Source organism: Caloenas nicobarica, chromosome Z (genome assembly GCF_036013445.1).
Source record: "Caloenas nicobarica isolate bCalNic1 chromosome Z, bCalNic1.hap1, whole genome shotgun sequence".
Taxonomy (NCBI): Eukaryota; Metazoa; Chordata; class Aves; order Columbiformes; family Columbidae; genus Caloenas; species Caloenas nicobarica.
The window spans coordinates 50254389-50270078 of record NC_088284.1 but is presented as its reverse complement, the minus strand read 5'-3'; the positions used below and the strand labels follow the sequence as shown (position 1 = coordinate 50270078).

The following is a 15690-nucleotide window of genomic DNA, read 5'->3' as shown; positions in this document are numbered from 1 at the left end:
TGAATTGCCTCCCTGTTGTATCTGTTTGGAAGTAGAAATGCTGCAGCACTGATATTTAGACTATCTAAAACTGTTTGGCAATTTGATACACACTACCCAGGATAAAGTTAAATTCAAAGGGTGGTTGAATCAGATTTTTCAAACTGCAAGGAGAAATTCATGTACCTTCATTATTTTCCCAATGTTCAACACCACTTTAATTTCAAACCCAGGGAACAATGCGAAGAATATCATCTTAGTTGTCACCCTCCTTGTAAGAGATGTGTTGCTTAGTTAGAATCTATTAATGTTTTAGTATTTCCTGATTAAAAGAAAAAATAATCTTCGCAGTCTTCCAAATCGAGCTAAATTGTGAGTCCTTGTAATGGCACTTTTCTCCATGCCGTATGTTCTATTGTTTATGCCAAGAATGCACACTAAGCTGAGACACAAGGGTATGTTCCAAATATTAGTATAACAATTGCTACCTATAATAATTTTTACCTGTTATTTGTAACTACCTGTTATTTAAAAAAAGGCATCTGTAACAATTGCTACCTATAATAATTTTTACCTGTTATTTGTAACTACCTGTTATTTAAAAAAAGGCATCTGTTACAGCTTTTATTCAGTCCTGACTTGATTGCTGGATGTCTTTGTGGTCAAAATGATAAGCTGTGTCCCAGTATCTCTCTTACCGAGGGAATGCAAGATTCTCTTATGGCTAGCATTTGATGTCTGTAGTATGTCATTAGGCACCAGCCAGTTTGAATAACAGCAATAAAATTGTAATTTAAAGAACCTGCGTACGACTTATTTCATTAATTTTCCTACTTGGAAAAAAAAAAGATATTGTTATTTCTTTTGTGTTTGGAGGTTACATGGGGAAAATAGATCCAAGAACAGTCATGAAGTATTTGTATTACTGCTGACTATATAATCATGACCCATGTGTTTGCCTCTCCTGATCCCAGCTGAGGAAGCAGCTACAAATATCCAATAACTGTTTTAGTTGGCAGATTGTATATGGTAAAATTGATAATTTTTTTTCGCTCAGTGGTAGAAATCTTCTTTGTGCACTGGTCTCTTTTCACAGCTCGTTGGTTAATGTATTGCTTAGAGACTAAGAAGCTTTCTTCTCTTTTGTAAGTCACTGTGTACACTGTGGAAAGTAATTTTACCTGTTTTCTCATCAGTAACTCTAATCATAATAACCGTTTCCTGTAAAGCATATTGATATGTACTGTGAAAGTGAATTAAAAAACAACTGTTTCAGCTACTTGTATCAATGATTGCTATATGTTTAACTCTCTAATCCACCAGTAGATTTCCTTTATTCTGTGCGTTCCTTCCCTTGATATCTCCTTTGGGGTCTGTTTTTCTGACTGGCTAGTATTCACACACAGTGGGATTCTCCCAAGTGAGTTTCTAATCTGACTTCTTCAGGGATTACATTCCATGTAGTTTTGCCCAACCGAAGTGTGTATTGATTAGGGTTGTCACTTCTATTTTTGAATTAGAGGGTAATTAAGTACACGGTGTGCTAATGTTTAAATTGAACACAGGTCCAACAAGCCCTCACCCAGATAACACCTCCTTTGAGTAAATTTAGTCAGCTTTTGCCTTATGGGTTCACTGTACATATATATGACTTCTTAATGTCAGTTGTGCTATATAGGCATGCATTTCCTACTGACAGCTTAAGAATTATAAGCAGATGGAAACCTTGTGTTTAATACTTTTTCGCTTAAAAATACAGCCTCATGCATATACCACAAGTAATAATTGCACTCATAAGACATGGTTTATTGCAAATGCATATTGGATCAAGTCCTTTACTACTCAGAACAGCACCAGGTATGGAAAAGTTGCATGAAGGAGGTAGTGAAGGGTATGTTCATTAAAGACCAGGACAGGCTTTAAGAATCTTCTCCTAGTTTAACTTGTACATAGCCTGTAGAGACATTAGCTCTGCCACCAGAAGTGTATGGAATTACACTGCCTTGCAAGTATATTATATAGGAGTTAGCAAGTTTGAACATTCTATACTTCCATTTCATTTCTCTTTGTCTCTTTCTCAGCATGCTGTCCTATATTACCAAAAACACGATTTTATTGATGCAAATTCTTAACATATGTTGTTAAATTCTCATTTGCTTCCCAAAACCTGGATATGTAATTAACTCCAATGTTAACTGAAGCAGAATACACAAGGGAAGTAGGATCATCTTTGCAACTTCAGTACGAATAACCTGAAAGTTTTGCTTTTAGATTAAATGACAGAACTAAATACTGGTGCATTAAAATAACGCAGTAAATTCAATAATAAAAAACTTGTTTTCTAGCGAAGTCAGAAATTCAATATTTTCTGGTGTGAAACTTTTATCTCAATTATTTTACCCTGGAATTCCCCAGAGACTTCCAGTGGATGAGTATTTTTTGCAAGCTTTCTTATAGTGTCATCTCAGAGCTAATACACTCCCTTGAGAAAGGACCACAGGTTCTGTATAAAAAGCTCCATTATTTGCAGTCCAAGTGGAGATTAGGGGAGGGAATAAATCATGATAGTGTTAAGACCTCTAATGAGAATAGTCCTAGAAAACAGATGTAGTTGAAACAGGCTCTGGTGTCCTAGGTGTAAATCATGAAGTGAAACTTTTCACGTTGGTCCATGCTAGTGTCATACAGAACTGTCTTTGTAGTCGAGTTAAAGGCAGGTGCAAGACAAGACTTTCTGTGATATGCAGCATTTTCAGTGAATCTGTGATGTTCTGACAGAGTTGATCACCCTCAGCTTCCTGAGGAAGGTACCTCACACTTAGTAGCTATTCCTTAAACACTTTCAAGAACTTTAGTATCACTGTCATTGAGACATACGATCTGGAAGGCATCAGTCAATAATCTATAATTTTGTGTATAAGATAGTATGTGCATGTGCCTACCTTCTGAATAGACAGAGTGTGGCTCAAGCCACATGGTCTTCTCCATACATTTTAAACTTTTATCCTCTCTTCCATTGTTTGCATGCTTGGTGAAGGGGGAAGCATACCCAAACTAAAACAATTTACATGATGTAGTACAGTTATCCTCTTGCATACAAGATATTTTTTTTCCAGCTATAGGAATTAGCAGAGGTAAAAGACTCTCTTCTTTATTTGTTACATTTGTCAACAAGCTTAGTACAGACAACCTCTAAGCTCAAACCTTGCGTAGGTTGTGCATCCAGCTCTTTCTCCCTGTGGAGCTGCAGGTAGCTGGGAACTTTTCCTTGTGGCCCAGAGGCCTCGAAAACGATCTCGTTATGACCTTTTCTCATGGAACAGGACTGGATAACCAGTATCCACCTGGCCAAACAGCTCTCTCACCTGTAGAGGCTGGATGGTTGCAAGTTCCTTGGGTCATTGCTTCAGTTCATAATAGCTGAGAAAATACGCTTTCACCAGTTGAAGGAGAAATTGGTAGTAATATCAACAATGAACCTATAGTGGCCTGAACTTACATGGAAACTTTTTTTTTTTCTATTTTCCTTCTACAGGCTCCAAAGGCTCTGACTCTGTCCTGTTTCACAAGTGGCCTCACAGAGGTGGACCACGGCAAATCAAAGGTTCAGGTGAGATGAACTTCCCTTCTGTGCTATTTTAAGAACAGGCAACCTTTCACAGTTCCTTGCATTTTCTACTTCTGACAGCAGGTGGAAGTCTGAAGGGTGGAACAATACAAAACAGCATTCAAAACCTGGAGAAAGGATTGATGGGAGATGTGAGAATTATGTTGTTTTAAATGTCACTTTTGTGTTACTTGGCTTTGAAAACAAAGTAGCTCAACAGTTCACAAGAATGGAGAAATATTGCATTTAAATAAAAAATGCTTTTCAAACATCTAAGCAATTCCTTTTTCTCCCAGAATAGTAATTACAAATTAGTCAGATATACTAGGACATAAATAAAAATACCTGATCCATAAAGAATAATTTGCATATAAGCAAATGTCTTAGAAAATAATAATAATGCTCAACTCTCATGCATTTTTAAAGATGTGTAAGCTTTGGCAAAGAAGCAAGCAGTCTTTTAATTAGCAATGTATCTTCATAATAAAAGGAAAAAGGGTAAGAGAAAGACTAGGTGAATGCATCTCCCAAATCAAACTGATCCTACAACCAGGTGGTTAAATGTGATTAAGCCTACAAAAAGAACTCCAAAACACGAACAAAAAACAAAAAAAAAATTCCCCAAAACAAACAAAACCAAACAAACAACAACAGAAACCAAACCAAAACAAACCACGAAAACGAACAAACAAATAACAAAACCCTAAACCAAACAAAAAACCAAACAACTGACGTGTTACTTCTGTAGTGCTGCTTCAGGATTTCTTTCCCATGGTCAAATTTTTTACATGATACTTTGTTTCTTTCAAGGACAGAAAGTGGCAGTAGATAACCAAAAAAATTTCAGTCAGTGGAAGAACAAGAGCAGTGCAGAAAGATCTCAAAAGCAGAGCTATGTGTGTGGGAGGAGACCTGTGCTCAGTTTATTTTTACAAAAAAATAAATTCGAATTTTTTACTTCAAGTGCTGGAGTTCTCACAGTGTGTGCTATATGGTTAGTAGGTGGTCAGATGTAGAAATTAGAGTTCATTTCACTGTGAGCTTAGTTGCAATTTACTCAACCAAGCACTCATCACGATTAACATTAGTTCTGTTCTGGTGTTCAGTATTTGAATCACAATATATACTTGTCACAACTCTACCTTTCCTGAAAGTAAAGTTGACAGTTTTTTGAGGAGCTGCAGCTTAAAATAAAGGGGACCAACCAAAGAGTAAAAGCCTGAAATACATTTGCATGAACAGTCTTGATATGAAATATTTTCTATGGTAGCTTGATGAATAGACATTTGAAGTACCCATTATAAATACTAGAATTTGTTTTGGGGGATACTGGTAATTTTTTGTTTAAGATAAATTATCTTTTAATTGGGTATTGTGCAATTAATGACAATGCGACAAGGTACCAGGTGTGGTTATCACCCTATCATGACTCTTTAATTAAACTGTAATTTAGGTCTCCTACAGCTGAATTACATTTCATTTCCTTTCTGCAGGTTGCTTTATGCAGAAAAGAGATTGCATATTTGTAATGTAATGCTATTTTTATTAATTTCTAACTCTGTGTCAGCTGGAGACAAAAAAAATCGTTTTTCAACCCAAACATATGATCAATGCACTGGAATAAAATGATAATTCCTCCTCTGCTTGGACAGAGAATAGAGAGACCCTTTTACAACCAGAATTCAGCTGTTTTTCCGTGACGGAAAAAAAAAAAAAAAAATCAGTGCCACATCTCCAAAAAAACGATAAAAGTTCAGTGCTAAACCTGATCAAGCCTTCAGATGAGATCTTTGGGAGAGGTGAAATCCATGACAAGCTGAAGAAGTCTGACATGAGTGTAAAGGTGATTACTGCTTAAACTTATTAGAAATTCAGTATCTTCAGTCACCTTAGGAAGCCTTGAAATGTATCTGCTCTCCCAAAAGGCAATTTGGCACTCAGCAAAACACAAGAATAAAACATCTCTTGTGATGTGCAGTAGCCTAGTAAGGTAATCACGTAGGCCGGGCTGAGAAACAAAGAGCAGGGCCTTTCCCGTCTTGAGAAAAGTCACGTTCCCCTCCACGAACACCTCCGCACCGCAAACCCCGTGGCAACCCCCGCAGCCCAACCGCCCCGGACCTGCCAGCAATGGTCACAGAATCACATATAATCACAGAATGTAAGGAATTGGAAGGGACCTCGGAAGATCATCTAGTCCAATCCCCCTGCCAGGGCAGGAACAGCCAGATGAGGTTACGCAGGAAGGCGTCCAGGCGGGTTTTGAATGTCTCCAGAGAAGGAGACTCCACAACCCCCCTGGGCAGCCTGTTCCAGTGCTCTGGCACTCTCACTGAGAAGAAGTTTCTTCTCAAATGGAACCTCCTGTCTTCCAGTTTATACCCATTGTCCCTTGTCCTATCGGTTGTCACCGAGAAGAGCCTGGCTCCATCCTCATGACATTCACCCTTTATGTACTTGTAAACGTTAATAAGGTCACCCCTCAGTCTCCTCCAAGCTAAAGAGACCCAGCTCCCTCAGCCTTTCCTCATAAGGGAGATGCTCCACTCCCTTCATCATCTTCATGACCCTGCGCCGGACTCTCCTTGTCCGGCAAGGCTGAGAGGGTTAAGACCTCCGCGCGCGACCGGTATGTCTAGAAACTCTTAAGAAAAAAAAAAAAAAAAAATTAAAAAGCGTTTTCGCGGAGTGCCCCGAGGGGAGGAGCGCACTGCCCCGCGTTACCCCGCGCGGCTGACAGCTCCACTTGCTGCCGTCCCCAGCGCGCCCCCCAGCCGAGGGCAGCGGAGGGTCGGGGGGTGCCCGCCCGGCTCCCGCGGGCAGCTCGGGAGCAGCGGTGGCGGCGCCGCTGCCGTCGGGCCCCGCATCCCCGCCGGCGGCACCGGCAGGGCGGGGCGGCACCACGCCCTCCCGAGCCGGCCTTCGGCGAGTGCCGCTGTCAGTCAGCGGCGGGCGGAGCCGGGCGGTGGCGGGGTTATAAACGTGCCCGCGGCGGCCGGGGCGCACGGCTGGAGAGTTGCTGTTGGGGGGGCTGCGTGGCGCGGGTGGGAAGGTTCCCAGGGTGGAGGTGCTGCGGACCCGTGCCCGGGGGCCACCTGGGCTCGCAGCCCTCGGGAACACCTTTCGCTCCGCCGCGGGTCCGGCCGGTGGCAGCATGGTGGATGTGTTCAGCGGACGGCTCCTGGTCAGCAAGGACGGCCGCAGCGTGGACCCCGAGGAGGCCTTGCAGAACAAGGTCGTGGGCTTGTACTTCTCCGCCGGCTGGTGCTCGCCGTGCCGCGACTTCACCCCGGTCCTCTGCGACTTCTACACCGAGCTGCTGGAGGAGACACAGCCCCCCGCCCCCTTCGAGATCGTCTTCATCTCCTCCGACCACAGCGCTGAGGACATGGCGGGTTACATGCACGCCATGCACGGGGACTGGCTGGCCCTGCCCTTCCACGACCCCTACAAGCAGTGAGTACCGGTGGCAGCCACCCCCGGCCCCTCGTCGGGCCATCCCGCCCGGGGCGCTTGGGCCGGGGGGCGGCGGCGGGGCACGGCGGGCTGCCCCCCGTCAGCTTCTCTGCTGGCACCCCCCTCCAAAGCACGGGAGAGGGCAGGAGGCGTGGGTGCTGAACAGCAGCGGAATGTAACAGCCAAGTCTCCGATACAAAAACTCCCTGCGACCGCCGCCTGCCCCCTTAATCCGCGCCGTCCCTCCCCGTGGGACGCTCTGAAACCCGGTTTAGAGCGCCTTCAGTCAGGGGAGCGCCCGGTTCAGCGCCCCGTCAGTCCAGCCCCGCCTTAGGCCTGTCCTTTGGGCAGTGGCCGATACTAGTTGGCTCTCCGTCCGCTCCCACGGAGGTGTACCGCAAACTAGCACTAAACTAGCAGTTTACTTTCTTCAGAGAAGTAGCTTGGTTTTAGGCTGTTATATCTTTAAGAAATTAAGTGAGGGAAAACTAGTTTTGTGTGTTTGATTCAGGATTTAAAAGATCTGTGAGGAAGGCTCAATAAAGACCCCAAATATTAAGAAGATGGCATGACTAGTGAGCCAAAGACAAGCTAATGGCAAACAGCAATCAAGAGTTTGTTTTTCAGCACGGCAGTAGCTGTTATTAAGGTTGTTCTGGATTGTCTAGCATATTAATGCTCTGGATAAAAGGCAAATGAAGGAATAGCAAAAACTCATAGCCGAACAACTTAAAGGAGAGCAGAGCAAACTATGAAGAATTTCAGACAGGTACAGGTAAACTAGGTGAAAAAGGTAACGACAACTGCAGTTCAGCTGTGACAGATGCACATGGTAACTGGAATGTAACATTCTTGTACTGATAGGTTTCCAAAGGGGCATTCCTGTAGGCAGCTTGCTCAGTAAAACAACAAAAGGAAAGGACGTGACCATGTGTGAGCAACAGTGTGAAAGATAACACCAAGAACTGTTTTGATGACCTAAGTCAAGGGTGCCGACTCATTTGGACAATGGTCAGAAATCTGACTTAGTTTATATCGAGAAGTATAAATTTAGATTACAGGAGTACAGATAAGATATTTAGGGCTACTGAAATGCCTAGAGCTGGAGACTTAAAATATGTGTAAATACTTGTAAAAGGATTTCACTCCCCCTTAAATGATATGTAGCTAGATTGTGGAAAATATTGTTGCAGATGTCATCAAAGTAAAGGAATTAGGGTGACTCTTAACATAGACTGGGTAATTAAACTCAAAACAAGATTTTTTTCTTCTGAAAAAGAACTCTATTCTTAGTACTTCTAGTAACTTCTTGTGTTCGTTTAACCCTAGATCCATCCCTGTATGCTACCTGGGACAGAGCTGTACAATATGCTAGTTACTCACTCAACATGGAGCAGGTTTACTAATCTTGTTTTGTCAGTCTGCTTTGAAAACCTCATGAGCAAACCAGCTGAAGTCAGGAACTATTTCTTCCTTCCTCGTCTCTTTTCTGGATGTCAGCAGCCAGTTAATGTTATGCTTTTTGAATGACGGTTTCCATTGACTTAAAAATAGATTGAAATAGCAATGCTGTTTTCCATAATTCTCCAAAAGCTCCCCAGGCAGTAATTGTATTTGGTAACTACTAATTCTAATAGAATTCAGGCACATTTCCCGACTGAAATGTAGCATTTGAAGTTCCTGCATCCAGCAAGCTGTTTGGCATAGATCATGGGAATGCGCTTACAGCTTCAGCCTCTGTGGATTAAGGGTCTATTTCTGACTCTGCTCTTGCCCAAGTCATGTGGAAAGGAGGTACAGAGATAGTTTAATAGGCTTTTCTGTGGCAGTCTATGGTGCCCTTCAGAATCCTGTAGAGAAACACTGTCCTGTCATGGGTAGCTGCAAGATCATAGCATTCGAGGTGTCTTACTGCAGAACAAAGTGCAGAGGGGTATGGAAACATAATGATTTTGAAGTTGTGTTTCTTGCATATAACAAGAAAGGACAGTGTAGAGATGTTCAGGGTGCTTAGGTTGAATTAACTGGTAGTTTGTATTCAGAGATACTGGTGAATCGTTGCAGACTTGGAGCAGACAAGTGTCTGTTTGCTAAATGAAACTGTAACTCTGGGTAGATACTAGTTCTAAGTAAAAATAGAATTTTAACATTAACCTAAATTAATAATTTGATTATTAATATAATCATTCACATATTTATAAACAATTAATGCTACTTACAATTTAACATAGAAAATATTAAATAATTTTAGTTGATTGTTCTTTTGTAAACTATGTAAAGAAGGCATTTCAGTACCTTTAGTGAAGTTAAAATATTCTAGCTGGTAACTTCAGTGTTTAAGACATATAATTGCAGCACAGACTGAAGTATCTTTTAGGCACAACAGAGCCAATTTCAAATTTGCCACCTAAAACACCTTTCATAAATGGAAGCATGGAGTTTCTTTGGGATAGAAATACCTTCTGTTCTTGGGTTAAAAACCTGCATTCATACTTGTAGTTAATGAAATGTGATGCCTTGCATGCACATACCTGGAGAAGAGCAAAATTCTGATTTCAGAGCAAGATCTCAAGACTCTTCCATGCTCTCAGCCCTCACTATTTCCCTGTGGTGGGACTGCACCTTTACTACTACTGATGTTTTAATTATGATACACAAAGACAAATCGCTGCGTTTATACTGAGCCCTACAGTGAAAGGTGTCACTCTTTGTGTGGGTGTTCAGCACATGCTAGTAGTTCTTGCAGGCTGTCAGACAAGAATTTACTGAGTCCATGTCGTGTACACCTCAGTGAAAATTGGAATCCTGAAGAATTCCCAAAAAAGGAAAATAAAAAGGTTATGCTCACATTTTATATCGGGAAGTTTTAGGTACAAGGATGAATTGGCATGTGCACGGATGTATGGGTGAGGGTCACCAAAGAAGGAAGGCAGAAGGAGAGGAGTGAAAGTATCTGAGCAGTTAAGAACTATTGCCTGTCCTTAGTCTTTTTAGGCTATCTCAGAATCTCAACAGACACTTTCAAATTGAATCCCATCCATGTGATGTGCTTGTTTACGTGACTAACACTTAGCAATACAGAAGGTTCACAGCTAAAACAAAATAGACATACAGCTGTGTATTACAGGGTGTACTGCTAGAAGCAGATTAGCAAGGTGTCTGTCACTTTGAAGGGAAAGCTGTTAAAATTCAAATATTGTCAGACACTGCATTATACAAGTGTATAAAATTTACCATTTATGTTCCAAATATGAACTTTACCCTGTGTTGTCTATATCTCAAAAACCCCCTTGTGTATAGATCTTAAACCCTTGTGTGAAAATACTCACCTGTGTTGTGAGCTAGCCCTGGTGCAGCCAAGCACCACCCAGCTCCTGGGTCACTCTCTGCCCCAGTGAGATGGAGGAGAGAATCTAAAGGGTGAAAATGAGGATACTGGTGGGCTGAGATAAAGAGAGTTTAATGGATAAAGCGAAGGTGAATGCACAAGCCAAGCAAGATAAAGAATTCATTCACTAGTTCCCATTGGCAGACGTGTTTAGCAATTTCCAGGATAGCAAAGCTTCATCATGTGTAGTGGTTGCTTGGGAAGACCGGTGCCCTGACTACCAACATATGTCACTTCTTCCTCCTTTCTTCAGCTTTTATTGCTGAGCACGGTGTCATAGAGTGTGGGATATCCCTTTGGTCACTTTGGCCAGCTGCCCCAGCTGCGTCTCCTCCCAATTTCTTGTGAAACCCCAGCTCATTCACTGGCAGGGCAGCGTGATAAAGGCCTTGGTGCTGTGTGAGCACTGTTCAGCAGTAGCTAAAACATGGATGTGTTATCAACGCTTTTTTGATAACAAATCTAAAAACACAGCACCATGCAAGCTGCTACAAAGGAGAGAAACTCCATCCCACCCAATGCCAGTAGGACCTAGTAATATAAAATCTGTGCTGTCAGGAACTTTCATCCAGCCTTTTCCTAAGAATCAAAAGACCTAACAATTGCAATGACTTCCACTTTCGCCCAACCTTAATTTCATCATTTTGATATTTCATGTGCAAATGAAGGTAGGGCTTTCATGTTCTAACCTGCATGGCCAAGGTCTAATATCTCAAAGGATTTGACTAAAAGATTCCCTGTGTCTGTACAGAAGTTACTCATTCAGTCTTCTGTAGTATTAGAGCTTCCTCTTCTGCTTTTTCTGCTTGGGTCTTTTTAGTCATTAAGACATTGTATGTACCTTTACACTTACCTGTGAATAGCTTGGCAACTGGTTTTTAAGGATGTTATTAGTTACTTCACGGCATTTTACTGTAAGAGAATTGGCTTTGTAGCACGTGATGTTTCTGTTTACTGATTTCATAAATTGTCATTGGAGTTCGTCCCATGGCACATATGTGGTTTGTGCAGGTGAGTCACAGGATTTGAGATCCCTATAGGAGAGGATGGTCTTAACAGGTTTTAAAAAGTGTGTTTTGTAGGCACTTGCACACATGTACACAGTGATTAAGAAGCGTTATCTGCAGAACTGTTGCTGAGCCTTCTTCAGGTGTATTCATTTTACAGGTGGTGCACAAATGTAAGCAAAATCTGTGCATGCTTCAGTCTGGTTTGATGCAAGCAGCCTTCAGCTGAGAAGCTGTGTAAACAAGATGCTGTGATGGAGTGGATAAGCCATATATGCATTCCCTTAGGACAGCAAAGTGTTAGTTTCCAGTCTCCATAGCAAATTACCTTCAGTTTACTACTGTTCTGTCTCTGTTACAATTGTGTTGTGCATCTCAAGCTATCTTATTGTCCACTGAACCAGTAAAATGCATCTTCCAACCATCTTGTTTGTCACACAAGTAAGATGAGATGGTAGTCTTTTACATGGTTTCTACATGAGCTTGCTTTGGAAAGTTTTTTCTCCCATTTTAGCTGACTGTGGAAAGGTCTATGTGGATTCTTAGTTGCTTGCTTTATTTCAGAATTCACTGAGAAAGCAAACCTGTTGCTGGACTGCATTATTGCTGCTCCTGTAATATTTCCTGCATTAATGCTTAGCCAACTTAGTTAATGGCGGAGCAGTATCCTTCACCTGTTGATTTTTCTTCTCATAAGGAAAAATACAGAAGGAAAGATGTGTTTCAGGAATGCCTTGTCTGGGGCAGTATTTCACTTAAATAATATTTTCTGTATTTTTAGGACTTCTCCTCTTTTCCAGGAAATAGTAGAGAATGTCTATATATTGATGTCTTGTATTTTTTAACAATGTCTACAATCAAATTCTTTGGCACTTGAGCCTCACACAGCAGGTGTTCCTTGTAGCAAGGGCACTCGGTTACTATATTTCCATGTAGTGTTTACATTTTGTTTTGAGAATTATGTTATTCATGTTTTGGAAGATGACTATTCCCTTATTGTTTGTGGTGTCTCTATCCTCTGGTTCTTCTACATGTGCTCAATTTCTGATCACTTTGGTAGAAGGCAATGCAGGGAGGTAATTTTCCGTACAACAAATTCCATTTGTTTTGGGGAGGTTGTTACTTTTAGCTGAACTATTGCAGTTCACTTAACCTGTTTCTCACATTCCTTCTGAAACACGTGACCTCTTCCTCAAAACCAGTTATATTTTTCTGGAATTTCTTTTGGACTGCAGAACTTGCATCTTAGGTATAGATTTTATGTTCCTCGCTTTTCCTCTTAAATACCAGCATGTCTGTCACCACAGCTTGCATTCCTACCACTAAAATTGTGGAATATCACTTGGGAAGATGATGTGCTAGAAGATGTTTTCTTTAACTTGTGCCTTCCAAAATGGATATTATGAGTTCATTAGCATTTATACTGTTTCATTCATGGGTCTCTAGTGTAAACATCTAGTTCAATGAATAGATGTGCTGAGGGTGACACATGAATAATGTGACATGGCAGGAGGTAGGTTATAGTTTTCCTACCTTCAGGCTTAGTTTGAAAAGGGTGGGGAAACACCCTGGTGTGGTTCTGACTTTATGACCATCGGTCTAAACCCATTTCTTTGCCTGCTTATTTGTGCTCAATGAGTGGTTTTCTTTCTTCTCTGGACATTTAGTGTTAATGAAAGTAGTGTTTTTGCTATTGCCATGTATTAGGAAAGAAATTTTTTTTTTTTTGCAGTCTCCCGATAAACATGTCAGGAAACTTCAGACATTCTTTATGTGCTTTTCTTTCTGAGTTACAGCTGGGCCAGTGAAGTGATTCTGGAGCTCCTGGAAACACTTGAGACCCCTGCTGTTGAGCAGTTCTCTCAACAACTAACTGATTTTTTTATTGGATGTCCATTGAGATGTTTAATGAGCTCAGAGCTCATTGACTGTCTTTTAATTACCTCTACTGTGAATTAATAAAAAAGTTGTTGTCAGTGCTAGTGATTAAGTCCTAGTCTCAAAATTGGCTATTCTGGCTTATTTGTGTCCTGAATTTTACTTTGTCATTTGCACTGAAACATCACTTTTGCAATTGAGGTGAATTTAGAAGATAATATCTTTCTATAAAGATAGATCCATCTGCCTTGCTCTTTTCCCCTCGTTTATCCTGTAACAAAAGAACCATGTCATAGCTGTAAACTGTTTTCCCTGGAAATGTTTTTCAGCTTGCCATTTCTGTTGCCTGTGTCATGCTTAACTGACGTGGATTACTATGTGGTATTTTTTGATTCTCTCTCCTGCTTTTGCATATTCCTTTTGTTTGTGTCTTACTTGTCTCTTTTAACTCATTTGTATAAACACTGCATTCTATTTTATGATTCCATGTGGCTGATAGCCCGCTTTTTGTGCACTATCATCTCTGTGGTATGTAATTAGTAGTCATGCCTTTTTATTTGTTGTGTGCCAGGGTAAGCAAGTATTTTAGTTTTTCCTTGCATGTTTTGTGTCCTCTAGGTTTTCACCTGCGAAATATTATTTTTATTACCAGCATTAATAATACATGTATTAATTTTCCGTATATCTTGAGTGTGATCCCTTTAAGTTTCCATCTTTCCGAGTATTTTCTTAGTAATTTTTCCTGGGTTACCTACTCATCAATTGTTTGAATAGATCCAGGTTTTGTACATGGAACATCACTGTTTGAATGGCTTTTAAATTTTTTAACTGTATTTTAACTATGTTTTGTTATAAAACAGTAGGCTATTTAACACTGAGTTATTTGTAACTTATCTGGATTTTTCCATCTTCTGACATAGAGAAATGGCGACTATTGTCTGTGTGATGGACAGAGGAGAAGTTAAGCTTATTCTTGGACAGCTTAGATGGGTGGCCCTTATTCTCAATATTTTGATTACTTACATTTCTGGGTGTAGGTGGCCTATTTCACTGAGGAAGTTTAAGACATTTCTGCAATCTGTTCTGTTTACACAAAAGGATTGTATGTCATGCTTTAGTGGAGATTAGAGGAAGTTGCTCTGTGGGATGGGCACACTTGAACATCATCTTCGTACAGGAATAAATCTGATGCTAATTTAAGTGAGATCCTCCTCCTATCCAGTAAAAAGGGGCCAGGAGACATCAGTTTCTGGCTAGTGAAAACAAGGTGGAGGGGTGTGTCACACTTTCCTTGCATGGTCTCCTGTGGAGACCAGAGCAGTCACAGCCAGGGTGCTGCAGCTCTCCCCGCTCCCCGAGCTGAGCTGCACCATGTGAACTCCCAGCTGCAGCCTTGTTCATCTCCCCATGCTCTGCCCAGGCACTCGTCACTTCTGCTCGCCCATGCATCCCGACCAGAGCACCCTTCCTGAGAGACTAGGGGGTTTCTTAAAATGCCCCATAATGGTGTGTTTTATTTTTTTTTTTTTTTTTTTTTCTCCTCAGTGATCTGAAGAAGAAATACAACATAACAGCAATTCCTAAACTGGTGATTGTGAAACAAACTGGAGAAGTCATTACTGACAAGGGAAGAAAACAGATCAGAGAGAAAGGGCTATCCTGTTTTCGGAACTGGCTTGAGAGTGCAGATATCTTTCAGAATTTTTCTAGCTAAAAAGTTGGCAGATGAAAGCAAGAGAAGGCATAATGCAAAACTCTCTATTTTGCCTTGTCCAGAACAAGAACAGTAAGGCTTGTTTATCTTTTGCTAGTAAACCAATTTTGTTTTCAACTTGAATATTAGCTGTTTCAGTAGGTCATAAAATGCAATTATTGTTTTACTTGTATTGCTCTATCTACTATATTCAGTATGAACCAAATCATTCCTGATAATACGAAAGAACTTCAGGGTAGACTGTTTTAAACTTGAATAATGGAGAACTGTGAAATCTATGCAAACACTTATTTTGCAAAATCTGTACAGTAAAAAATATATACACAAACCTATTTTTCTTGATGACAATTTTATTGTGATTAGCACATTTTATTAAGAAAGGAAAATTATTTGCTTTAATAAATGTTTATGAAGTATATGTGTCTAATGTGTCTTCATTTATCTTTGCAAGCTAATCAGAAAATGTTATGACTGTTAAATAGAACACATTTGTTTGTCAGTACTGAAGAAATACTTTTCTTTGTTTTTATTTTTACTTGGTGTGGCATTTATGTAAGTTGTGCGAAGTTTTACTTACCCCTGGATTTTTAAACTTGGCGCTGTACACTAAGGTATCTTCCAAGTTAATGTCAGGTCAACTCTAAGAAAAACACATTTTCCA

General features: G+C 40.7%; 1 protein-coding gene across 1 annotated transcript; it reads left to right on the top strand.

Moving 5' to 3' along the window:
• The first annotated feature begins 6590 nt into the window (after positions 1 to 6590).
• NXNL2 (nucleoredoxin like 2) lies at positions 6591 to 15445 on the top strand. Its single transcript, XM_065657258.1, has 2 exons — positions 6591 to 7042; positions 14861 to 15445. Exons 1-2 carry the CDS (start codon positions 6741 to 6743, stop codon positions 15027 to 15029), a joined length of 471 nt encoding a protein of 156 aa, XP_065513330.1. The 5' UTR covers positions 6591 to 6740; the 3' UTR covers positions 15030 to 15445.
• The last annotated feature ends 245 nt before the right edge of the window (positions 15446 to 15690 follow it).